At 42.6% G+C, this 22,692-nt stretch overlaps 16 protein-coding genes across 16 annotated transcripts; 8 read left to right on the top strand and 8 right to left on the bottom strand.

Annotated features, from left to right (window-relative positions):
* Positions 1-1,484, top strand: DI09_78p160 (E3 ubiquitin-protein ligase Bre1A; the record flags this gene model as incomplete). The annotated part of the gene is made up of 5 exons (XM_013381283.1): positions 1-206; positions 244-579; positions 613-1,065; positions 1,099-1,275; positions 1,320-1,484. Coding segments are annotated over 5 exons (1,337 nt in total), but the record flags the coding sequence as incomplete, so codon positions are not given.
* Positions 1,485-1,929: 445 nt separating this feature from the next.
* Positions 1,930-2,853, top strand: DI09_78p150 (uncharacterized protein; the record flags this gene model as incomplete). The annotated part of the gene is made up of 1 exon (XM_013381282.1): positions 1,930-2,853. The coding sequence occupies one exon, from the start codon at positions 1,930-1,932 to the stop codon at positions 2,851-2,853; it is 924 nt and encodes a 307-aa protein (XP_013236736.1).
* Positions 2,854-2,864: 11 nt separating this feature from the next.
* Positions 2,865-3,311, bottom strand: DI09_78p140 (uncharacterized protein; the record flags this gene model as incomplete). The annotated part of the gene is made up of 2 exons (XM_013381281.1): positions 2,865-3,081; positions 3,148-3,311. The coding sequence occupies 2 exons, from the start codon at positions 3,309-3,311 to the stop codon at positions 2,865-2,867; spliced, it is 381 nt and encodes a 126-aa protein (XP_013236735.1).
* Positions 3,312-3,435: 124 nt separating this feature from the next.
* On the top strand, positions 3,436-4,443 carry DI09_78p130 (putative nucleosome assembly protein I; the record flags this gene model as incomplete). The annotated part of the gene is made up of 2 exons (XM_013381280.1): positions 3,436-3,627; positions 3,652-4,443. 2 exons carry the CDS (start codon positions 3,436-3,438, stop codon positions 4,441-4,443), a joined length of 984 nt encoding a protein of 327 aa, XP_013236734.1.
* A 230-nt stretch (positions 4,444-4,673) lies between these two features.
* Positions 4,674-6,563, bottom strand: DI09_78p120 (subunit Tom70 of mitochondrial import receptor; the record flags this gene model as incomplete). Its single annotated transcript, XM_013381279.1, has 2 exons — positions 4,674-5,792; positions 5,871-6,563. The coding sequence occupies 2 exons, from the start codon at positions 6,561-6,563 to the stop codon at positions 4,674-4,676; spliced, it is 1,812 nt and encodes a 603-aa protein (XP_013236733.1).
* Positions 6,564-6,822: 259 nt separating this feature from the next.
* Positions 6,823-7,330, bottom strand: DI09_78p110 (uncharacterized protein; the record flags this gene model as incomplete). The annotated part of the gene is made up of 2 exons (XM_013381278.1): positions 6,823-7,170; positions 7,241-7,330. 2 exons carry the CDS (start codon positions 7,328-7,330, stop codon positions 6,823-6,825), a joined length of 438 nt encoding a protein of 145 aa, XP_013236732.1.
* Positions 7,331-7,527: 197 nt separating this feature from the next.
* DI09_78p100 (uncharacterized protein) lies at positions 7,528-8,141 on the top strand (the record flags this gene model as incomplete). Its single annotated transcript, XM_013381277.1, has 2 exons — positions 7,528-7,765; positions 7,831-8,141. The coding sequence occupies 2 exons, from the start codon at positions 7,528-7,530 to the stop codon at positions 8,139-8,141; spliced, it is 549 nt and encodes a 182-aa protein (XP_013236731.1).
* A 736-nt stretch (positions 8,142-8,877) lies between these two features.
* Positions 8,878-9,685, bottom strand: DI09_78p90 (uncharacterized protein; the record flags this gene model as incomplete). The annotated part of the gene is made up of 3 exons (XM_013381292.1): positions 8,878-9,078; positions 9,117-9,330; positions 9,507-9,685. The coding sequence occupies 3 exons, from the start codon at positions 9,683-9,685 to the stop codon at positions 8,878-8,880; spliced, it is 594 nt and encodes a 197-aa protein (XP_013236746.1).
* A 155-nt stretch (positions 9,686-9,840) lies between these two features.
* DI09_78p80 (uncharacterized protein) lies at positions 9,841-11,236 on the top strand (the record flags this gene model as incomplete). Its single annotated transcript, XM_013381291.1, has 3 exons — positions 9,841-10,167; positions 10,208-10,294; positions 10,367-11,236. The coding sequence occupies 3 exons, from the start codon at positions 9,841-9,843 to the stop codon at positions 11,234-11,236; spliced, it is 1,284 nt and encodes a 427-aa protein (XP_013236745.1).
* Positions 11,237-11,399: 163 nt separating this feature from the next.
* Positions 11,400-11,786, bottom strand: DI09_78p70 (uncharacterized protein; the record flags this gene model as incomplete). Its single annotated transcript, XM_013381290.1, has 1 exon — positions 11,400-11,786. One exon carries the CDS (start codon positions 11,784-11,786, stop codon positions 11,400-11,402), a length of 387 nt encoding a protein of 128 aa, XP_013236744.1.
* A 521-nt stretch (positions 11,787-12,307) lies between these two features.
* Positions 12,308-13,474, top strand: DI09_78p60 (uncharacterized protein; the record flags this gene model as incomplete). Its single annotated transcript, XM_013381289.1, has 1 exon — positions 12,308-13,474. One exon carries the CDS (start codon positions 12,308-12,310, stop codon positions 13,472-13,474), a length of 1,167 nt encoding a protein of 388 aa, XP_013236743.1.
* Positions 13,475-13,534: 60 nt separating this feature from the next.
* On the bottom strand, positions 13,535-14,673 carry DI09_78p50 (3-ketosphinganine reductase; the record flags this gene model as incomplete). The annotated part of the gene is made up of 5 exons (XM_013381288.1): positions 13,535-13,911; positions 13,976-14,108; positions 14,142-14,378; positions 14,409-14,540; positions 14,635-14,673. The coding sequence occupies 5 exons, from the start codon at positions 14,671-14,673 to the stop codon at positions 13,535-13,537; spliced, it is 918 nt and encodes a 305-aa protein (XP_013236742.1).
* A 558-nt stretch (positions 14,674-15,231) lies between these two features.
* DI09_78p40 (uncharacterized protein) lies at positions 15,232-15,702 on the bottom strand (the record flags this gene model as incomplete). The annotated part of the gene is made up of 1 exon (XM_013381287.1): positions 15,232-15,702. One exon carries the CDS (start codon positions 15,700-15,702, stop codon positions 15,232-15,234), a length of 471 nt encoding a protein of 156 aa, XP_013236741.1.
* A 1,459-nt stretch (positions 15,703-17,161) lies between these two features.
* On the top strand, positions 17,162-18,994 carry DI09_78p30 (uncharacterized protein; the record flags this gene model as incomplete). Its single annotated transcript, XM_013381286.1, has 1 exon — positions 17,162-18,994. The coding sequence occupies one exon, from the start codon at positions 17,162-17,164 to the stop codon at positions 18,992-18,994; it is 1,833 nt and encodes a 610-aa protein (XP_013236740.1).
* Positions 18,995-19,029: 35 nt separating this feature from the next.
* On the top strand, positions 19,030-19,401 carry DI09_78p20 (subunit Rrp11 of DNA-directed RNA polymerase II; the record flags this gene model as incomplete). The annotated part of the gene is made up of 1 exon (XM_013381285.1): positions 19,030-19,401. The coding sequence occupies one exon, from the start codon at positions 19,030-19,032 to the stop codon at positions 19,399-19,401; it is 372 nt and encodes a 123-aa protein (XP_013236739.1).
* Positions 19,402-19,497: 96 nt separating this feature from the next.
* On the bottom strand, positions 19,498-22,492 carry DI09_78p10 (TPR domain-containing protein; the record flags this gene model as incomplete). The annotated part of the gene is made up of 2 exons (XM_013381284.1): positions 19,498-21,774; positions 22,193-22,492. The coding sequence occupies 2 exons, from the start codon at positions 22,490-22,492 to the stop codon at positions 19,498-19,500; spliced, it is 2,577 nt and encodes an 858-aa protein (XP_013236738.1).
* Positions 22,493-22,692: the final 200 nt, after the last annotated feature.

The following is a 22,692-nucleotide window of genomic DNA, read 5'->3' as shown; positions in this document are numbered from 1 at the left end:
CTAGTGAGAAACTCGAAGTTTCTCAAAAGGAAGATAAATTTGATGAAAACTCGAAGCTTGTTGAAAAGCAGGAGGTTCAAATATCCCTTCTTCAGGCAGAGATTGATGCACTGAAGAATTCAATTTCCTCTCGAGACAAAGAATTACAGTCTCTAACTGCAGATCTTTTACGATTCAAAGCAGAATACGATGAATATAGACACAAGGTAATGTCTCTTGATCGCTTCTAACCTGTAGCATGAGGGTTTGCCTTCTGATCTCAATCCGCTTTTAAACTATTCACATCAATTTGAACTTATGAAGGGGGAAAAGGATCTCCTCAAGGCCCAAGTTGAAAGGCTCGTTCGCGAGTCCGATGGGTTGCACGCTAAAATTAGGGACGAGATTTCCCTCAATAACGAGTCCTTGCGTAATATGGAGCAGGGCTTTGAAGACGAACGAAGATCTCTTCTTGCCCGTTTGAAAGACGCCATTTCGGAAAGAGATTCTTCCTACGTTGCTCAAGACGATTTGCACAAGAAATTCACCTCAGTGTCCCAAATCAACCAAGATCTTGAAAATACAATCCAAATTTTAAAGGTAAGTGCCGTTTCGTGCAAACATTTACACTAGAAACGAATCTCTTCCTGTGCAAGCTTGGCTGGAAATTTATCGCCAGATGAGGCCCTTCTTGCTCAAGAGCTAGAAGCGACAGCAGAGGCTTTTAATGATGCCATCGAAAATAATGAGAATCTTTTAAAGCAATTATCCACAAAGGAGGAAGTAATTGTGAGGCTCCATGCAGAGAAAAGCAAGCTTGATGCTCTGTTTAAAGAAAAAGAGCGCGAGTTGGCCAATGTTGCTAGGCCGCCAGAGCTAAACAATTGGGAGCTCTCAACGGCAGGGCAACTAAGCGGCTTAAAGGAGAAAGTTTGGTCCCTCTCAACAAAGCTGGCAAATGTGGAAAAAGATCTATCCCAAAAGCAGAATATGTCGGATTACTACAAGCGAAAATTGAGCGAATGTTCACGACAGCAAGCGGAAATCCAAGCAAAATTTGATCAAGCAGCAAGATCTTTAGATGAGGTATGGTGTGTGGGTTGGCGACGTTTATTTTAGATGCGTAACGAGCTCGTTGAGGCCAAAACGGTTTCAAAAAGATTTTCCGGAGAAAAAGCTAGAATGGAGGAAGAATATCAGTCCTTGCGTAAAAGATTTGATATTTTTATGTCAAAGGGACATACAAATATAATTTCCGAGGATGCAAAGCTCTTGGATGAGCTCAAGTATTATCAGGTATCAACTAGCGGAATATATATATCCATTAGGATCTTGTAAAGTGCCCAATATGTCTACGTAGGGAAAGGACACATGTTCTTTGTCGCTGTATGCATGTCCTGTGTAAAGAGTGCATCGATGCACGTATTGAGACCAGACAAAGAAAGTGTCCCATCTGCACTGAGCCCTTTGGTACCTCTGATGTGAAGCAAATTTATCTTAATTAATAAAATTAACCGTAAATTAAAACACCCTAACCCTAGCCGTAAATTAGAAAAAAAATATTTTGTTTATATTCCATCATCTTATCATGGCCAAGGGGTTGAGATCAAAGCAGATGCAACAAAATAAGAGGGAGCTCAGAAAGAACATTATGAATGCCGTACATGATGCCCGATTGAAAAAGCTATCCAGCAATCTTCTATCTCTCTCTAAAACATCCTCATTGGTCCGCGAGAGCCCGATGGAGGGAATCGTCCTTAATCCGGTGGTAGAAAAAAGATCCGATTCCAACCGATCAAATGCGATTTCAAAAAAAAGCGATAAAATCAGCAACACAAAGAAAATCCTCAAGGCATGGAAGTCCAAGAAGGACCATCAATGGATCCCCTCGATAAATTGATTTTCTATTGTAGCTTCCAAATAAATTATTAATTTAATTTTTTTAAAACCATGCAGGAAGAAGCAAGAGGAGGGTCTCGCGGGGGGTATGACCAATTTTCATGGGAAACCGTAAAGGAAGATCGAAATCGCATTTGCTACTTGGGCAATTCAATCAAGGCGCCCGTTGGCAGATGGCAGGTCGGAAAAGATGTGGGCTGGTTTCAGAAGCCTAAAGAGGAGCGTACAGACATGCCCATTAAGGCGTCCCTTTCCTCTTCTGCATCTTGCGTCAAAGAAGAGCAACAACTTTTACGAGAGAAGGAAAAGGTAATGATGGCAAGTGCGCTACTGTATGGATTTGGAAACCCATTGACATCTACATCTAATTTACCACCGTCGCTTATTAACTCGACGCTTGGTTTGTTTGAGAATCAAGGGAAAAGCACCAAAGAGCAAGAAAATCCGACTTCAAGACGTTCAGGATTTGAAAGATCGCTCAGTCCAGAAATAAGGATATCTACAAACGAATCCCGAGAGCCCCATAAATCTAGCAGGACCGCCTGGGAAACATCTTCATCTTCGAGGCAAAAGGATCCTAGTAGATATTATTCCGAAAAAGAACAGAATCGTCATACTAGCTATCGCAACAGGGACCAAGAGCATCGTGATGCGAGCTATCACAACAGGGACCGAGGGAATCGTGATGCAAGCTATCGCAACAGGGACCAAGAGCATCGTGATATGAGCTATCGCAACAGGGGCCAAGATCATGGCAAATCTTCCAGGAGGTGGTCCAAAAATGAGTCTGACCGGAATTTGGATATGAGGAATAGTGCGACCGATAAGTATTCCTCTAGGGAAAAGGATAGAAATTCTCCTTCAAGGCAAGATGGAAATTCTGCATTTACCATGCGACCATCAAAAAGTGCTCGTTTTCGAGATAGGACCACATGGGATGACTTGTATCCCCACTCGACATATGGACGGGAATAAAAGTAGATTTTTTAGTTGGATCTTTTATTGTTATTTACATGACTTTGCAGCAATTGCCCATACCGATGGAAGGTCGATACTTTTGCCTCAAATTGCTCCAACTGAAGCATGAGGTCTCTGGAGACATTATAGGAGGGGATATCCAGGTTTACAGATTCTTCCAATGCTTGAATAATAAAGCCAGGAATCTCTGCTTCCGGAAACTCGAGTGAAGAGTCCTGGATATTCCTGTGCATCTCCGTTAACAGCGAGGTGTAGGCATTCCTAAATTCAGGATTTAGATCTTAAGCTTACATTTCTCCAATTAATGAGCCGATATCATTTGGAGACGATGTATATTGTTTCGATATATCAACAAGAAGCGATATCGAGTTGTTAATGTGGCGGATGGTGGCCGTAAGATCCTCTTCAACTTCCCATGGCAAAGGGGAGGCGGAATTAACATTTTTCGGTGGCATTTGGAAAATTTTAAAAAAAATTTAATTCAAAATCGCATTGCAGCATTTTAACTAATTTAATGACACACGCCACTACCCTTGAAGTATGTGTTTCCCTTTCATCTCCTCCTAGAGCTTGGAGGAAATGGGCATGAAGGAGGTCCCTTCCAATCTTCGCCCCCAAGTTAAAAGCCTACTTACGGTGCAGGACAAGCATAATGTCCTGCAGGCCGAATTTAATAAGAAGGTTCTTGAGCTTGAAGTCGAATATGAGGCCAAATTTGCGCCCCTATATGAAGAGCGTGCCACCATTGTCAAGGGCTCCGCATGTGAAGAGGTATTTGCAACATGTAATTTTTAGGGTGTATCCTCCTTTTGGCTTACCGCGCTTAAAAATAACTATATGGTCAGTGAGATGATTACGGACACAGACGAGCCCGCTCTTTCTTTCCTTAACGATATCCAATACACTCGTTTGGAAGATAACCACTCGTTTAAACTTGAATTTTTCTTCAACAAAAATACATTTTTCACCAACGCCATTTTGACGAAGACCTTCTATTTCACAAAATGCTGCGATGACGACGAGAAAGATTCCTGTTGCGATTCTGCGTGTGATGCTGACTCTTCTAGTAATCACGAGGAGCTTTATAGATTTGATCGAATGGAAGGCACCACCATTGATTGGTTGCCTGGATCAAACCTTACCGTGAAGATGGTCAAAAGAACCCAGCGCCATAAGACAAAGAACATTACGCGTGTAGTTGAAAGAGAGGAGCGAGTAAATTCCTTTTTCTTGTTTTTTGATGCGCCTTGCAAAATCTCCTCAAAGGGCGGCGATAAGGACGAAGCTACGTCTGATGATGAGGATGATGACGGCGAGGTTAGCGACGAAGTTGCCATCCATCTTGAGATCGGTGACGTTATTCGCAGCAAGATCATTCCGGATGCCGTCAACTGGTATTTGGGTATTGCCGATGACGAGACGGCTCCATTCGACGATGAAGAAGATATGAGCGACTACAACGAGGAGGGCGATGATAATCTTTCTGACGCTGCTGAGGACGACGACGATGAAGAGCGGCTGTATTCGCGCCGTATCGGTGGAGCCCGCTCGCACCAGTCTGCAAATCAGAATTGCAAGCAGCAGTAAATTTTATAAAAGGATATCGGCATGTCATGTTTCTCCAATTCGTGTGTGGTCAATGAAAAAGCACCAAAAATGGAGTTAATCAAATAACCCTAACCCCCTTATTGCTGTTAGGGTTATTGCGATTGTTGTTAGGGTTATTGTTTATTGTTCTTAATGTTATTGTATCTTGACTCACATTGCCATGCCGCCTCCGGCCCCCATAAGCGATCTATTTGTTAAAGCCAAAACAACTACCTGATTTTCGCTTCGAGATCCGGATTTCCGGCGCACGCTTGCATTTGGGCCTTACTGGCCAGCTTCAGAGAAAGTATTTGAGCAATGTCTTGGTATGATCTGCACGATTCAATTGCCTTGTCAAAGTGCTCGATTGCTTCGGAATTTTCGCCGTTTGCTATCAGAATATGGGCAAGTTGGATATGAGCGGCATCATAAAGCGGGTCGATTTCAATCGCCCTTCTAAGAAAAGCTACGGCTTGCTGGCGAAGTTCCTTAAGCTCGTTCTCAGAATTTGCCGAAGAGGGAGCAGCATTGCCATTGGAAATGTATAGCGTCAATATTGCAAGGTTTAAGAAAATCGATGGCATAGGTTCTTTTCCTTGTGCAGCACACACCGAAAGCGCATCGGTGAGCGTCTTTTGTGCAACGTCAAATATGTTTGCATTGTTTGGCATTTCCATGGGAGATGAAGAGGTTGCCTTGAGAATTAAAAACTCGCCATATGCATTCAAAACTTCAGGGTTTCCTGGAAATCTAGAAAGAGCCTCTTGAATGGCACTTTCGGCATCCGTGATGTTTCCTGTCGCGATTGAAGCGCGTGATTTATGGATGTAAAATTGGATAACACCCGGAGCTATTTTGATCGCTTTGTTGTATGCGGCAATGGAGGCCAGTGCATTCCCAAGGGCTGCGTCGCATTCACCAAGATGGTAGTAAAGATAAGCAAGGGTCTGGTTTGAAGGGTTGGCACCTGCAATTGCTGCAGTAGCAATTGCCTTTTCTATTTCCTCCTTGCCCTCGACTAGCAGAGAGCGCTCAAGCAATATTGACGATCTAATGACATGCGCAATTGGAAGGCGATCGGTAGATATTTTGTTGTAGTAAAAAAGAGACTCATCTAAACATCCTTTTAGGAAAAGTAAAGCCGAAAGATAAAACGAGATTTCATCACACATTTCCGGTGAAACGGCGGCTTTGGATGCCGAAATTTCGGTCAGTAAAGTGAAGGCCTCCACACAGCAGCCATCGGATATCATTTTCTTCGCTCGGTTAAGAGATCCGACCAATGAATCGGCATCTTTCTTTTCTGGCGCAACTAAAATAAAAGGCGAAAAAATACATCTGGGAAGCCCCTTGAAAAATTCATCAATCGCATATTTGGAGGGAAATGAGCGGGCTTTATTCTAAAGGCATTAGAAAGGATCACTTACTTGACTCAACTCAGTTGCAAGGGTGTGCGATAGCGAGCGAAGGATCTTTTCCAGCCGCTGTGGGAAAGATTGATTTGAAAACCCATCGATCACGCAGCAAGCTGTAAGGTCGCTCAAGGCATCTTCCAATTGACCAAGTGATTCATATGCACGAGAACGTCTTTCGTAAGCTTTTAAATAGAGGGGAGAACATCTAATTGCCACAGTGCAGTCCTCGACGACTTTTTGGTAATTTCCCTGTGAAAGATAGCATGCAGCTCTATTGCAGTAGCATATAGAAAGTTCATAGGAACCATCTGGAAGATTCGAAATCGATTCCGAGTAGCAGTCGATGGCCTCGGCCATTTTCCCTTCCGAGAAGAATTTGTTTCCCAAAACCTTTTTCTCCTTTGCAAAGGCAAGATCGCACTTTTGCGAACCTGTTTCATGCAATGATGCACACTGGACTGCTTCTCTTTGTCCCGGTTTAAACAAAGAACTCACCTTGACCGAGGCTGCATTAAGGCAATCTGTCAACGTTTCACAGGCGAATAAGGTACACCGAGACGAGCTGCTAGATGGCTGGTCACACTTGGAAGGGTGGTGTTTTTTATAATAAAAATATCCGCCAGCAAGGATGCCAACAAACGCTGCAGTTGATATGACAACCTTTGAACTGAGCCAAGGCGATGTCGATGTGTGAGGGAAACTCATTAGCCTGGAAAATTACAGTTTTGCATTTTGGTTTTTTAAACTTTTAAGATTTTAATTCAATGCAATCGCTTTCATATTCAGGCCTAGGTTTTTTGGCCACCATCAAATTAAGGAGCCTGTTATGCATCCTAGCTATTTGTTAACACTGTCCAATTACTTTTTGTGTTGTTAACCATCACGTCTAATTTTGCTTGTGATACCTCCAGTTCGATTATTTTGGCCTCTAGCTTTTTTAGCTGACATCTTTCTTTTGTCATTTCTACGGCTCGTAGCAATTAAATGCAAAATCGTTACTTTCCGACATCGATTCAAAAAACGTGTTTAACCTTTCAACCACCGCATGCGGAGGCTCTTTTTTTGGGCCCCTGTGCTTTATACTTTCAGGCTTCTGTGTTGCTTCGCCATTGCTTTCAACCGGGAGGTCCACATTCATTAGCAATGCATCCAATTCTTTAAACTCGGTATCCAGCAGCATGGCCAATAAAAAATTAATATTCCTAATTGCATGGCGCAAAATACAAAATATGCCAACATCTTTGAAAGTGTTTGTCTTGACTTTTACGATGGTCTCCCGAACAGGGGAAAGCCCAATGTAGGAGCCCAGGTGCTAATCTTAGGGTTAGATCAACGGAGACGAATTTTCAGTCTTTGCCGGGATCCTCGTGGGAAGGTCGGACATGCTCAATGAGAGCGATGGTGACATTGTCGATTGGAGGCTTGTGTCTTTTGCGACGGGGACAAAGTGTCTCAATCAAAAACAGCTGCATGCCAAAGTAAAATATGGACCAAAAAACAAGCAGGTTGAACTTTGTACGTTTCATCATCGTATCCATGACTCGCATGCAGAAATTCTTGTCAAAAGAGCCTTTAAATTGTATTTCGTTTGTTTTACACGCTAGGTTCTTAATCAAGCAGGTCCAAATTTGCGAAAAAGACCCGCAAGCATCGGAATATGTTTCCCAAAATGGCGACACAAGCCTTTTTTCTTGGAAAAAGGAATATAAAATTGCACTCTTCATATCCCACATCCCCTGTAGGCTTTGAATTTCTACTCTTAGGTGGAGCGGCGGTTCTAAATGTCCAGGCTGCACACAAAAATGGGCATCTATCGACCGAATTGAAAAGAAAGCCCGCCAGGGGCGACTCGATCCAAACAGAGTCAATGTCATGTAGCGATAAGCTATCATTGTCGTTTTACGTTGGTATGTACCGTTCCTATACTATGTAGGGATTCAAGGATCCATTTTGTCGCTCATATTTAACGAAGCCATGATGTATGACATTATTTGTATCGTTTGCAATAACAATGATAATCCCAAGCTATCAGAAAAGATTGTTAAAGACTCTTTGTGCCGAGTGGACTGTGATAATGCTCGCATGGAACCAAAATTTCCCAAAATCATATGTTACGTCTCTGAAAGGCTGTCTTTGGCTTTGTATCCCGCGTTTGTATATACGGGCAAAAGGAAGGCTTCGCCCACCGCGATCATCTGGTGCGCCGGTGAAAACTACGACATCATCACGGATGGGTTTAAACAGGGAGCAAACCCTTCAAAAAACCTATCAAAGTCTAGGTAAATTGCCAATCATCAACCAGTCAACAATAGATCGCAGTTTTGCTCGAGCGCTGTTTTCGAATTGTTTCTGAAAACGACAAAGGCAGCCGAAATTCTCGCATCAAAAGCGGCAGACCTTTCCATGGAGCAAATTGGAGTTTCCTACGAAAACATGAAGCAATATTCGATGCAGTATCGATTTGCAAAGCAATGTTTAATTGGAGCAAGTGATGCAATATACCGGTATTGGAAGGTTAGCAAAGTGGCAAGTGAAAATTAAATTTATTTGCGAATGTCGTTGTCTTTAAAATTCCCAATAGCTCTGGCCTTTAATCCCTTGGCATTGATTTGCAGCGGGGGTCCTTCATTGTTTAAATTTTCCGATGCGCTACCAATGGATTTAAATAGGCATTCCATTGTGAGGCCGATACCTCCAACCACTTTTGATGTCCTTCCTTCGATTTTTGACAAATTCAAGCGTCTATGGACGTTGCTAAAGGATCAAATGTTGTTTGCTGTGCCCAAAAAAAGGGTCCCTTTATCGCGTAGAAGGAAGCGCATCAAATTTCAGTGGCTGAAGCCGGTCAAAAATATAATCCAATGTAAGATTTGTAACCAACCAATGAGAATGCACCACATTTGTTTGAATTGCTATGCCCGCTATAAGCAGCTGGTGATTGAGCATAAAAAACAGGGACTAAATGACTGGGATTTTTCTTTATTTAAGAATAAATAAATAGCATAAAATGGGATGTTAACTATGCGCTTGCGGCTGGCTCTATCTTTCCTGCAATCCTCCAATTATGATAGGGGTCATCCTGACTTTTCTCAAAAACGTAATACTCGACCACGCTTTCCATTTTGATTGAAGAGTCATCGCTGAAAAGACTATAAAAAGACTCTTTTGGATTGACCATATGCACTATTTCTGCAGGAGGTTGAGGAATCGAGCCTATCCCCTAATATGGTAAGAAACTGCCGCTGGCACGTGTTATACCTGGCGACTTTCAAACCTAACTGCAATTTGAAAGTAATTTACCGGGCTTGGAGTGTTTGGAATTTCGAGAGGCGCCAATGCTACGATTCTCGATTGGCAGGTAAACCCGCCAAACTTCCAGTAAAAAACATACTTTGGACCTTTCTTATAATCGCTCTTTATGAGAGAGAAAAAGCTTGGCGTCACATAGCACCGGGTGTTTTCATATTGCGATCTAAAGAGTTACTCTATTGAGCGAGAAAACCGAGATAGCTGCTCATTCAGATCAAGATACAGCTTTTCACAATGCTTCAAAAATTGGGGAACATCAAAGTTTTTGAGTGTTTTCTTTACATATCGGAGCCTACGATTACTTGAAATGGGTAGTACTTTAATTGCGTGGCCAGGTACATCTTCGAGTGCTCCCACATCTCCTTTATTCCATCTTTGGTGAGTGGAGATTGTCTGTTGTGATCCTCCAATGGGATCTTTTGTATGGCTATAGTATTTGAACAGGCAAATGCGGAAATCCAGCGCTGTGCACATTGGCCAAAGGGTCCAGGCTTGGCCAGGGCCATGGCCGTTTTCATTTTGGCCGTGGCTGTTTTCATTATGAAAAGATGCAATCGTAAAATTTAAAGTCACCATTTGATCGTTGTTTGATTAAATCTAAATCTACAAGTTGCCTATTGATTTACCATTGACCAATCGTTTCTCTGGAAAGTCAATTGCGGGATCGAATATCATGCCTTTGAGGGACAACTTTACATCAACACCATCCTTAACACCTTTTACAAATCAAACTCATGCATCGCTAAATAAAAATGCATCTGACTCTAGTGCTAGCAATGCCATTTGCCCACTGTATTTGTCCTCATCGTCACCATCTGGTGATGGTGCAAAATTTTCAGGGAATAGCACCGCCCCAAGGGGTGCTGGTGAAGGCCCATTGCAGCCAGCTAGCGCTCCGGGCTGTACAAATCGGCCAAATCACGTTGCAGATGATATGAATATCCATGGGATTGGTGGCTTTGCGTCCAAAAAGAGAGCAATCGCCCAGACCGAATTTAGCGTACGTTGCATGACAATATTTATCGTAGCCATCGATCCAGGCAAATTTACCAGCACAAAGGGGCCTGGGTGTTAAGGATGCCCCGCAGGAGCGATCTGCATATTTTCCACAGCAGGCACTGCCCAAGGTACGCATTGATGTCGACATTTCCCCTAGACGCCTTCAACACAAATGACAGACATCAATAGGATGAAGCTAGTTTGCTCAAAGTATCTTATATCCATGTAATATTTGTTCTAGGATCGACTCGTATTTCAAATCGCATGTCGAGATTATCATGAATCCTGACATCCACACCCCGTTTGCATCCTATGACGACGCCATCAATAGACTGATTCCTTACCACTTATTGCTATCCAATGTAAATCAATTTCAAACGCCACATTCTTTCATACCCGAAAATGTGTTCAAAATATTGGACCGGGCTACCAATAAGATCACAAGATCCGATGATTCAGAATACAACTATTCCACATTTTTAAACTTGAAATGTATTTTTGAGTCTCGCCGTATGGCCAATTCCAAGATCGGGGCAAAACCAGGGGCCATTGCCTCTGCCGCTGTGTTACCGCAGGCCAAACATTCAAGCTATTCTCATGCCCAATCCTCGTTCCACCCTAGCCCTACACAATATATCGCGCCAAGTGCTGGTGGAGGGCATTCATATGCGCAAAAACCGACAATGCCATATCACACGTCTGTGCCGATGGCTGGGTTTGCTCAGCATGCCTTTTATGGGCCACCTGTTTCTGCTGCGCCTCAAGGATATATGATACCATCTAATTTCCAAGGGTATTCTCACGGCTTTGTCCCAAAGGGAATTCATCAGATGCAATCCAATGTGTCACCCCCGCAAATGTCGCACCCCCAACAGTTCCATCCATATGGTTTTGCGCCACAGTCGACAACACCTGTGCCATATTACTTGCCCCAATTTTCCCAACAGCATATTTTTAATAATTATTCCTCAATAGGGGGGCCTGTACCTCCGAAACATGTGCCTAATGATGGATTCGAATCCGGCTCTTCTTCATCCTCTTCATCTTCAGTTAAGCGGCCATCCAATTAAGGGTATTTATTTTTATTGATTTGTATAAAATGTATAATGTAATTAATTCAAAGAACCCGCCGATACGCGCGCCCTTAGCATTCCATATTTAAGTGTCTCAAGCCCATGATTTTCTCGCAACGCAGACCGTATAAATGCACATGGGGTGTGGCATTTTGTGACATCAATTGCGCTTGCTACTTGAAAACGAGCCGAAATCAAAACCGCTATCAAGCATCCCAGGCTCTACGTGTTCCAAGACAGGATCCTCTTTAATTGTCATTTTTTTCCGCTTCCGTTCTTCTCGGCGGTTCTTGGATTCTTGTTCAAGTCTTTCGGTAAACGATATGTGTTGGTGAGCAGGCTCTCCATTATTTCCACTCATAATTTCGAGATGCTCTTGCTTCAATTCCTCAAGTTTGGCAAGCACCTGCGCAAGGGTAGATCGCTCTATTTTGTGGACAATTCCGGTTGCTTTCTGATGCCGCCTACTATGGATGTGATCATAGTGTGCCGATAGGTTGGTAGATTGAACTTGGCAAATCTCGCAATATAGCTCATTATTTGCCATATTAATTGAAATAAAATTATTTTCAATCTGCAATTGGTTTTATAAAGGCCAAATGATGGCCAAAGAACAAAATTAGGAAATCGTCATATTTCGCAATCAACCCAAAATAGCTTTGAAGCAATCAATCCAAAATCGCAACTCATTTATGGTCCCTTCACTAGCCCTGAATACATATTGAATGCCATCGGACCTACGCCATATTTCAGCTCGGAAAGGAGGTGTGCTTAGCGTTAGATTGCTAGTTCCGGTTTTGACCATTTTGGATACAATTAATCGTCCTGCCGATAAGTCATGCAAGAAAGAACGCCAAATAATCGGGTATATGTATATTTTTTGGTCACATGTATAATCATTCAATACAGCATTCGATTGGACAAAGACTTTCACGTGCAAAATAATCCAGCATGACAGCTTATTTTCGAACAAAATTCCCACTTGAATGAACGCTCAAGAATTTACACTTTCTACTGCTTTTATTGGCCTTTTACTTTTTCACTAAACCATTTCCAGACATCGGGAAAATGTCATCTCTGAACATGACAAGCCATTTGCAGGCAACAGAAATACATGGCACACCAGACGCTTTAGCCCTTAATGCGGTTAATTTAATTAATTTAAAAAAGTTCGTAATGTTGGTTGGCATTGTTGGTTCTTGTACATTTGGAAATCAACGCATCGCATCGCTCCTAAGTTCTCACTTTGGCTTTACGCCCATTAAAATAGTCGCACAGGAGTCTGGGGAGATTTTCAACAGCGAACTTGATGCCCTATCTATCTCCAAAAGCGAGAGCAATAAACCCCGATTTTTTTCTCTCCAACAAGCCTTAAATTTTGTAACGGTTAATTATCACGAGAACTTTGTTTTTATTCATGATCTTTCAAATATAAAGGTGGAATATGGCGCTTTTTCCACAAGGCCGTTTTACTGCAGCCTAGGTGTCAAGGTATCTCCCGGATATTTCTTAAGCTTTCTGACTCAAGGCAAGGTGCAGTCTCTTCTTGATCTGGTAAGGTTATCCGCCAGCGCAGAGCTCGACCATTCAACGGCTTTTGAGCTAGCCGAAAAAATCGAAAGCGAAGATCTTGCATTCGACACATTTAGCTATTGCAACCAGGTTATTAGCATGGACAAATCGCTTACACCAGCCAATGATGATGTTTTACTTGATGCGCTTGAATCATCCATATCCAGGCTGAGGAAAAATACCCGGCCTTCGTGGGATGCTTATTTTATGAAAATAGCAAAATTGGTTGGGCAACGATCTAACTGCATGAAACGACGGGTTGGTGCTATTCTAGTTTCAAGAAAGTCTCATCGAATCATCTCAACGGGATACAACGGAACACCGGCTGGAGTCCGGAATTGCTCTGAAGGTGGGTGCAAACGGTGCAACGAAAACACCGGAAGCGGCGCCGCTCTTTCCACTTGCCTGTGTTTACATGCCGAGGAAAATGCAATCTTTGAAGCTGGAAGAGAGAGAATTTCCCTTTACACGACATCGGCGCTAAATGCCGATGATCAGGGCGTGACATTGTACTGCACATCATGCCCATGTATTTACTGCACGAAAAAGATCATTCAGGCCGGAATATCGGAGGTGGTGTATTTTGAATCTTATTATATGGATGACTTTGTAAAGTCGTGTCTAAAGGAGGCAAACATTGAGCTCAGGATGCTGCACGAATAAAATCCGTTTATGTCGATGCTATTGCTCTCAAATTGCTTCTTATTACGTGATAACAAAATTCTACGCTCGAGTTATTAGCCAGTCGCAATAATAGCGCCAGGTGGCTACAAAGAGCATGGCTACAGGAGACACAAAGATCAGTTCTCCAAAAAGCCGACGGGGAGCAGTTCCTGCAGAGGCAAGCATGAGAGCGTACGTGCTCCAATCTGAAGCAATCATAAACCTGTTTTCATTGATTATGCCATGTAGCAGCGTTTTTGCCCTGTTCTCGGGAGAAGCATCTTCCTCCCCCGTAGTTGATCCCTCAATTGCCTTTGTTATTTCGGGCTTTGTTAGCTGTTCTTGCGCATATCCTGGGCTCAAAATAGTAGATACAAAATAGATGTGCACTTCAACGCCATCTTGAGCTAGCTCTTGCCGTAGCACTTCTGCAAGACCTAAAATTTAAAACGGAAAAACAAAATGAAAAGACAGAAAAGCCCCGTGAATAGCATTTGATACCTTTGGTAGCATACTTGGATGGGACATATTGGGAATAGCCAACAAGCCCAGTTAATGCCAGAGTGGAGCTGATAATTACAATTTTCTTTTTCGAAATATGGCCATTAGCTCCCTTCCAGCACTTTACAGCGGCCTAAAGATGGGTGTGAAGACCTTATATAGCAACCTTTAAGGTATAAAGCGTTCCGAGGTAATTCAACGCTATTCCCCTTTCAAAATCATTGGCTATTTGGTCTTTGAAAAATCCAGGGATCGCAGCCCCTGCACAGGTGAAGACCCAATCAACAGGGCCAATTTCGGGCGATGAATTTGCACTTTCAAAAGCAACTTGACCCGCTTTGGCATCGGTCACATTTGCACTAATGAAAGAAAACTTTTGAGCGTCTGGATATTTCGCCACATTCTGGAGATATGGATGCATGTTATGGATTACCTTAATGGTATCAATAGCCTCCGATAACTTTTGAGAATCTCTCGCAACGATCGTAATGTGAGCCCCCCTTTTTGAAAGCTCCATGGCAATAGCTAGTCCCAATCCATTCGATCCGCCGGTAATATAACAATGCTAGAAAATACCCCCAAAGCAGTACCTTTAAGGCTACGTTTTCATGGTACGTGTCAACGAGCGATCTGTATTTGAACCAGAAATACTCAATTACGGATAGAAAAACTGCACATACACCAAGCTGAAGTAGCATCAAAAATAAGCCGCCTGATTCAATTCACAACACACTGCAAATCAGCTCTGGATCAACAAGTTAAAATTTGCCAATGCTCTCATTTTAAAGCGACCATGATTAGGGAGAAAGATCCTTAATAGGTTAGTGTCTACTTTCGATATACTTTTATGGCCCGTATATAACATAGGATTATGTAGCATATGACAGCCTAAAAGATTTTCGCAACTCATTTAGTGTGGTTCACCCATTTGGTATCGTTCAGTCATTTGGTATGGTTCACCCATTAGCGATTAGCCATTAGCAATTAACATTTCAGTAAAAGTCCAAGAGCTTCTAGGAATTACTATTCATAAGAGATCGAAATTTAGCCACCCACACATAATTAGTCTACCCCTAAAAAATTGTGCCAAACGACATCAGAAACCAAGAGGTCCAAACAGATAACTTAATTTGGCTAAAGGGACAAAAAATAATCTTTCCAATACCACCAACCTAATCTGCGAGATATTTGTCGGTTGTTGGTTCACAGTTGGCCTTTGGAGCGACTATTTTTCGGAAACGAACTTTGTGGTTAAATTATTTATTAACCAAAAGAAATTTATTGGCGGGCCTGGCGAGCGGCTCCTCTCTAGAAAATGATGAATAGAAACAACTTACAAATTGCGGTTTGAATTCAGAGGAAGCTCCAGCTTCTTTCTTTTTCTCTTCATCACGACCAGAGCGACGACCAAAAGGACGCTCTTCCAGCGTCGTTGGTGTCTTGAGTGCTTTAGCAACAGTTGCTGGGACAACAGATGTCGGCAAGTTGAGTTCTCGACGGAGGTGCTCAATACCCTTTTCAGTAAGGATATAGTAGTAGTATTTCCACGAGAATGTGAGGGAGACATAGTCTCTGGAATGTAGGGACTGAAGCGCCTTTGCAACCTGGAGATTGGGAACAGGGATTTCCTGATGTTGAGGAAGATGATAATCCTTCTTGACAACGATGACTCCCTCCTTGAAAAGATATTGGTGGATTAATTTGCGATTCGGCGTAGGGATAAGCATCTAAAATATCAGAAAGAAACAATAGATTAAAATAGGCAAAGTTATCGATATGAGGAGCGGAATCTACCTTTAGAAATGGAAATTCTTATTTAAATTTTCAATTTAAAGGATGATCGATTTTAATGTTAAAGTTAGAATTTGTTGTGGAATAATAGATAACATTATATTATAAACTCGAAGCTGATTTGTGGTCAGATGGCCGAGTGGTCTAAGGCGTGGCGTTAAGGCCGCCATCTCTTCGGGGGCGCGAGTTCGAACCTCGCTCTGATCAGTTTTTAAAATTTTAAATACACATATGTTTATTTCATGTTAATCTTTTATATTTAAATGAGCCTGATGAGGACTTGTAACCGATGTCGGTGGTTAGTGGCGAGGCTGCAGGCATCCTGGCGAATACAAATAAAAGAAAAAGAAGATTTTTTCCTTTCTGAAAAGCTTCTTCATCTACTTTAAACAGATGCGAGGGTTCTTGATTTACATTTATTGCATCCATTAATATGTGATCGGTATCCAAATCAGTCAATGGTTCCGATAGCACCTTTTCGTCTTCATATGGCATGACATAAAGGTCTTTTATATACCACCCGTGATAAGATGAAAGGCCAGTTTTTTTGTCGATAAGATTTTCTGCCCGAGCAAACGAGGAGGGCGGATTAAGTCCCGAATAAATGACACCAAATCGATTAGCTTTTTGTAGGTGAGAAATCAGCTCATGTAATGAACTGTGATGAGGTGTTTCGACCTCGACACTTGGAGTGGAGGGCAATTGGATTGGTTGTTTAGAATATTCTCCAATAAACTGGGCGAACCCGATCGAACGAGAAGGGCTTCTAGAAACCTGCCTAAGATAGGAAAAAACCGATTCTATGGGAATCCGCCCCACTATTAACAAGTCGGGGGGCAAATTAAAGTGAGAGAAACGCCCTAATTCAGGTCCCATCGCGACAGGGCCCAAGACAGAATGAAAGATAGCACTAGTATCACACCAAGAGACACCTGGGAAGACCAGCCTTCCAGACCAGGCGGGAACGATTGTTGATTGCTGACCGAGTTTTCTCAAAATCGATTCTCTCTTCATGCGAATGAATTCTAGATGCGAATCTGATTGCTTAGTAAATAGCTCGAGAATGCTATCCTTTGTTTTGGAAGTGGTTTCGTTGTTGCTGTTGCTGCTGTTCTTGTTGCTGCTGTTGTTGTTGTTGTTTTTAGAGCCCTCTTGATTGGACTCGCAAATTTCGGGACATATTGGGATTGAAGCGTGATTAGACGCCACTTTGTCTGTAGGTAGAAACGGGATTTCGGGTATTTTTTCTGCCTGCATGTAAAAGCGACGATCCAGATCTGCATGTGTAATGTTTGTTGTTGATTCTACATTGCATTAACAAAGAAACATTACCCTTTTGATTGTTGGCCTGAAGATCCATAAATTTAAATTTAACATTTGCACTTTTTTATTTTCATGAGGATATCAACTTTTACCCCTGAGGATGCATTTTTGAATCCGTGCAAGGACCTTATAGTGTTTCGGCGAAGCATTTTTAGCGCTTTACAAAATGAATGTACACAGCACATTCCAATCAAGGGTTGTGTCAACAGTGATTCCGAAATGAACTCCCTAATTGATGACATGTATCTATTGAAGCTAGATCCGTTAAAGTGGAAAGAGCAGGATCATTATCGCTTATTGGGACTATCAGATAGGCGTGAAGAGGCCACTGGCGCCGAAATCAAAGCCGCATATCACAAGATGGTTCTTCGCTACCACCCAGACAAACAGCAGCAACAGCAGGGAGAAAATGCCTCCAAGTATGAGACGAACTGCAATATTTTCAAATGCATCCAAAAGGCATATGAAATCCTGACAGATCCCCAGCAGCGCCATGCTTTCGACTCGGTTGATCCCAAATTTGACGAATCGATTCCAGACCCGATATCGAAGAAGAAGTACGAGTCCGACCCATTGGCTTTTTACAAGATCTTTATTCCCGTGTTCAATGCAAATGCAAAGTTTTCAAAGATAAAACCGGTCCCATTTCTGGGAAATCCATATTCCGCTCGAAAGGACGTTGAGGCCTTTTACACGTTTTGGTATAACTTTGATTCCACAAGAAGCTTTGAATATTTGGATGAAGAGGATACTTCCCAGGCTGATAACAGATATGACAAGAGATATTTGGAAAAGAAGAATAAGACTGCAAGGCTGAAAAGGAAAACCGAAGACAATGCACGCGTTAGAAACCTTGTGGACAATGCATTCCAAAGTGATCCCCGTTTGAAAATATTCAAAGAAGAGGATAAGCGAGAAAAAGAGGCACAAAAGAAGCTCAAGGCATCGTCCCTTGCACCGAAAAAGGCCGCCCTTTCTTCGCCCTCAAATACGGCAAATGACATAGCAAGCAGAAGGTTGGCCGAAGAGGCCGAAAAGTCCAGGTTGTTGGAAATTAAAAAGCAAAAGGAGCTGGAAAGATCCGTTCTTAGGCAATCAAGAAAAGAAATTCGCTCGAAACTCAAGGAGCATTCATTCTTTACACCCTCGGCCGATTTGGATTTGTTAGAAAAGCGCATTGCCATGATCCAATGCAAACTTGAAAGCTTCTCCTCTCTTGAAGAACTCGATGTCTTTTCAGCATTTATTTCAAAGCAAATCCAGATATGTCAGGAGACCGGGAATGTTGACTCGTTTTACAAAAACTTTGAATTGAGCACCACGCCTTCTTTGGCAGCGCAAAAACACACAAAAGAAAGCACAGAAGAAAGCCAGGGCCCCATCATTGTTACAGCATCTGCTGATGCGCCAAATTCAAATCGAAAAATAGAGACCGAGTGGAGCGCTTCGGAAATTCAATGCCTAATCAAAGCATGTAATACAATTCCAGGAGGAACCAGACTGCGATGGGAAAAAATTGCTTCTTATGTGAGGGAACATGCCGGTGTCTCTCATACCCGTTCGAATGACGAAATCATCGAAAAAAGCAGGGAGATCCAAAAGCTGGGCAAATCTGCACTTGATAAGCTCGATGATAACGAACTACAGCTCTCGATAAAGAAAAAAATCGACCCTCGAGTTGATATGCCCTCCGTGCCTTCGTCCAAGGACCATGAAAGTGTTCAGCCTTGGACAAAGGCCGAGCAGCTACTCCTCGAAGAGGGTCTTAGAAAGTATCCTGTTTCCATCGAAAACAGATGGGATCTTATTGCAGATGCTATTCCTAGCAAGACCAAAAAGCAGGTCATTGAGCGATTTAAAGAAATTGCCAAATCAGTCAAAGCTGCAAAGAAGCCCTCAGGATGAGGCTATAAATTATTAAAATTTAAGTTAATTTTAAAATGAATGCTCCAGAGCCCCATGAGCTCTTCTTCATTCCAGAGGGTCATTCCAAGGTCGAGGCTGTGGAGGACACCCGCCTCCCCAATACGACGACATACACGATTTATCGTGAAGACCATACACTTGGAACGATTTTGACAAGCGTTTTGCAGAAGCAAAAGACAACCTTATTTGCAGCGTACAAGGTCCCGCATCCGCTTGAACACAACATCCAAATAAGGATCCAAACGACGCCGCAATTTACCCCGCAAGCTGCATTGATATCGGCCCTGGAAACCTCGATCAGTGAGTGGAACAGCTTGGATAAAAACTTTATCACGGCAGTTGAAAACTTTAGAAATAATCCCCAGCAAGAGAAAAATTTTCATTAAATAAAGGACTTGTATTGTTTGAGCCGTCAGGCTGCTGCCAATTTTTGGAACGCCAAAGGTCCAAAACGGGCCATTTGAGAGATCTTGAAAGGCATTTTATTGCATACTCATTTCGAGGTCATTGCCAATGGCCGGGTTGTCATCATGCTTGGCATCAGTAGCCTTATAGTCTTGCTCCATTTCGGAGAGCGAATTGTGGGCATCTCGGCCGTGTTGTGTGTGCATAGACATGTCTTTTGTGTGGGATTGTTCATCATCCTCATTACTTTCGACGGGATTTTCACTGCTAACATTACCTATTCGATGAGCTTGACCACGAATGTCCATTTGATTTGTCTCCTCCTGATGGCCGGTTTGATCTTCATGGTCGCTCTGTGCTTCATGCTGGGAATCTTCTTCATCAGAAAGCGAAACCCTAAGCCGCTTTTTGCTCTTCTTTTTTTTGATACAAATCTCTTCGTTTTGGGACTCGATTTTCCATTTTGCTTGACATTCTGCCAGTCGCTCACGAGTTGCTCGACGGAGCTCCTCAATCTGTTGCTCCTCCTTCTTTTTTGCCTCTCCAAACAATCGCCTTTCCTCTTCCCGTTTCAACTCCGCCTCAGCCATGGCCTTCGCGTATTGTTCCTCAGATTCTTTCCGTTGCCGTTCTTTGTCCAAGTGCTGCTCATATTGCTTCTGAGCAGATGCCTTCAAACTATGGCAATATTTGATTCGCTGTCGCGCGATTTTCGTATCAACCTGAAGCGAGGATGTGGCCGGCGATGCCGAGTGCTTTTCGCCAATGCTGATGCACAAGTGCTCCAACATCAAAGCAGCCTTGTCCAGGTTGTCAAGTGCACACTTGACGTCGGCAAAAGATTGGGAGTTAATGTCCTTCTGAAGAACACACGCCGAATATTCTTGTCTGGCAATTGCTTCGTTAAACGATAAGATCAGTTTTTCGTCCTGCGTGCTGGGGTTTATGGTTTGAAGCCACTCTATGGATTTTAAGAAGGCGGTTCCATCCTTGACTGCCTTTCCGGTTAGATAAAAGCTCTTTGCAATGTATAGCATAAGATCAGAGATGATCTTTTCGCGGTCGCCAAGAGGCCGACCAGCAGCCTGAAATTCAATTTTCTCTGTCGATAGCTTTTTCCAGCAATGTTCGTAGATACCTTGGGCAGCGGCAAAATGCTGCTCCTCAACATAAATGTGGGCAAGGTTGATCCAGGCATCAATGAAGCCCGGTTCCTCTTGTCTGATCGCGAGAAAGGCATCCTTGCATCCTGCAAGGAAAGTGGGTCCCTTCATAGAAATAGCTATTGCCAGCCCATTGACTGCAAAGTAATTGTTGCTATCCAGCATTAGGCATTTTTGGAAAAACTCTATTGCTCTGCCTAAAGAGGCCTCCCAGGTATTTTGGCTGTTGCGCTTCTCGTGCTTAGCAATAATGAGATGGATGTTTCCAAGAGACAGCAAAGAAAATAGATCGTGTTTATCGATTTTCGATAGGATTCTCTCAAAGGTTTTCCTTGCCAACGTGACGGCCTTTGACCGCAAATGGAGCAATGCAAGGCCTGCCCAAGCTTCTTTGCAAGCTTCTTTCAAACCAATGGCATCTTTAAAGTAGTCCGATGATGCCTTGTCAGAAAGCTCCATCGCAATCAAACCAAGTCTGACGTGTGACAACAATTGCTTTGAAGAGTTGGATGCAATCAAGGCCTTGTATATCTCAATGGCTTCTTGAAATTTTCCGAGCATCTCCAATGCTCTAGCAATAGAATATTCGATAGATGCTATTCTCAGGTCGGAGGCTTCTAAGCTTGGCGATCCCTTTGCCTCCTGCAGCAAAGAAAGAGCCTTTTGCGGGTCTTTTTCCATAATCAGCACAGCAAAATTGTTTAAAACCTCAATTGGGATAGGTGCGATCGACGAATTCAGAATGGAAACAGATTTTTCGTACAAGGCAACAGCATCTTCTGCAATACTTTGCTCTACAAGTGAAGCCAATTGTAGCATAGTATCAAGGTCGTTTGGGTCCATCGAAAGAAGGGATTTCATGGCCTTTATGGCCTTTTTCCTATCTTTTAGGTTGGACGTATAGAGAAAAGATATCAATTTCAAAGAGGCTGGCTGATTTGGACAAAGGTCTAAACAAAGCTCCAACGCCGATATTGCCGATGTAAAGTCTTTCTTTTGGAAATAAAGCTGTGCAAGTCCAAAATGGGCAGCAACAAAATCAGCATCAAATCTCGTCGTCTGAAAGTAGTATGCATAGGCATCGTCAAAATTGGCTTGGCAATGATATATCTTGCCCAAAATATAGCAGCTTTGAGCCTTTCCTTTATCGGAAAATCCAAAATTAATTGCATTTAATGCAAGAGCCTCGGCCTACACTTTATAAAAATCAAGGGCTACTGTAACCTTTTGAAATTCCTCCTTTTTAAAGAAATATTCCGAAAGCGCATTGAGGACAAGTGGGTTGCTTTTGGAGTGGGAATATGCCGATTTTAGATACGAAAGATACTCGTCCGAATCTGGATTGGTCTCCTTTTCAATCCTTGACAGGGCGTATAGTGAAATGGAACACGGAGCATCACCAGCTATTGATATTCGTCTTTGAAAACACTTTTTGGCGGATTGGTAATCTTGTAGGTTGAAGAAGCACAATCCGAGGGCAGTCCTAACGCCGGGCGGTGTATTTTTACTCCCTTCCGACAACAGAATGTGCTTTAATGATCTAATGGCGTCTTTATATTCTCCCATTGAAAATTCTGCAATTGCCTACAAATAAAATGAGAAAAACAACCTGCCCAATCAGTGCAGGGGTGAAGTCTAGATACCTCTCCAATACAAATAGGAAATGTGCCCTAGCCGATTCATATACATGTCTTTCTCGCAGCATTTTATTGCGGGCCATAATGAGGACGCCCTTAGAAACCCAAAGCAGAGGATGTTCTGGGTTTATCTTGTCGCATTCATTGAGGAACGTTGCGGCCTCGTCGTAGAAAAAGGCGCTTTTTCGAGCATCCTTTTCTACATCTCCCTGGAAGATTGAATAAAAGCCAAGACAAATCAGAGAACAAAGCCTATCGTGAAGATAGTTCATACCAGGTTCAATTTCTGAAGACCCGTTAAGAGCTAAAATAATTCACTTTAAACTTACAAGAATCATTCAGCACGCTATTAATGATGCATTTAAAAGAATCGATGTTCCCTTGGTGATAATCCGAAATCGCGTTAAGCAGAGAATCGCTTAACATAACGCCATAGTCGTTCAGCATTTGGCTGATTTGAAAAATAAATTTT

Source organism: Mitosporidium daphniae, assembly GCF_000760515.2.
Source record: "Mitosporidium daphniae strain UGP3 chromosome Unknown contig-78, whole genome shotgun sequence".
In the NCBI taxonomy this organism is placed as follows: domain Eukaryota; kingdom Fungi; phylum Microsporidia; genus Mitosporidium; species Mitosporidium daphniae.
The sequence above is the reverse complement of the archived record's forward strand: the minus strand, read 5'-3'. Positions and strand labels throughout refer to the sequence as shown.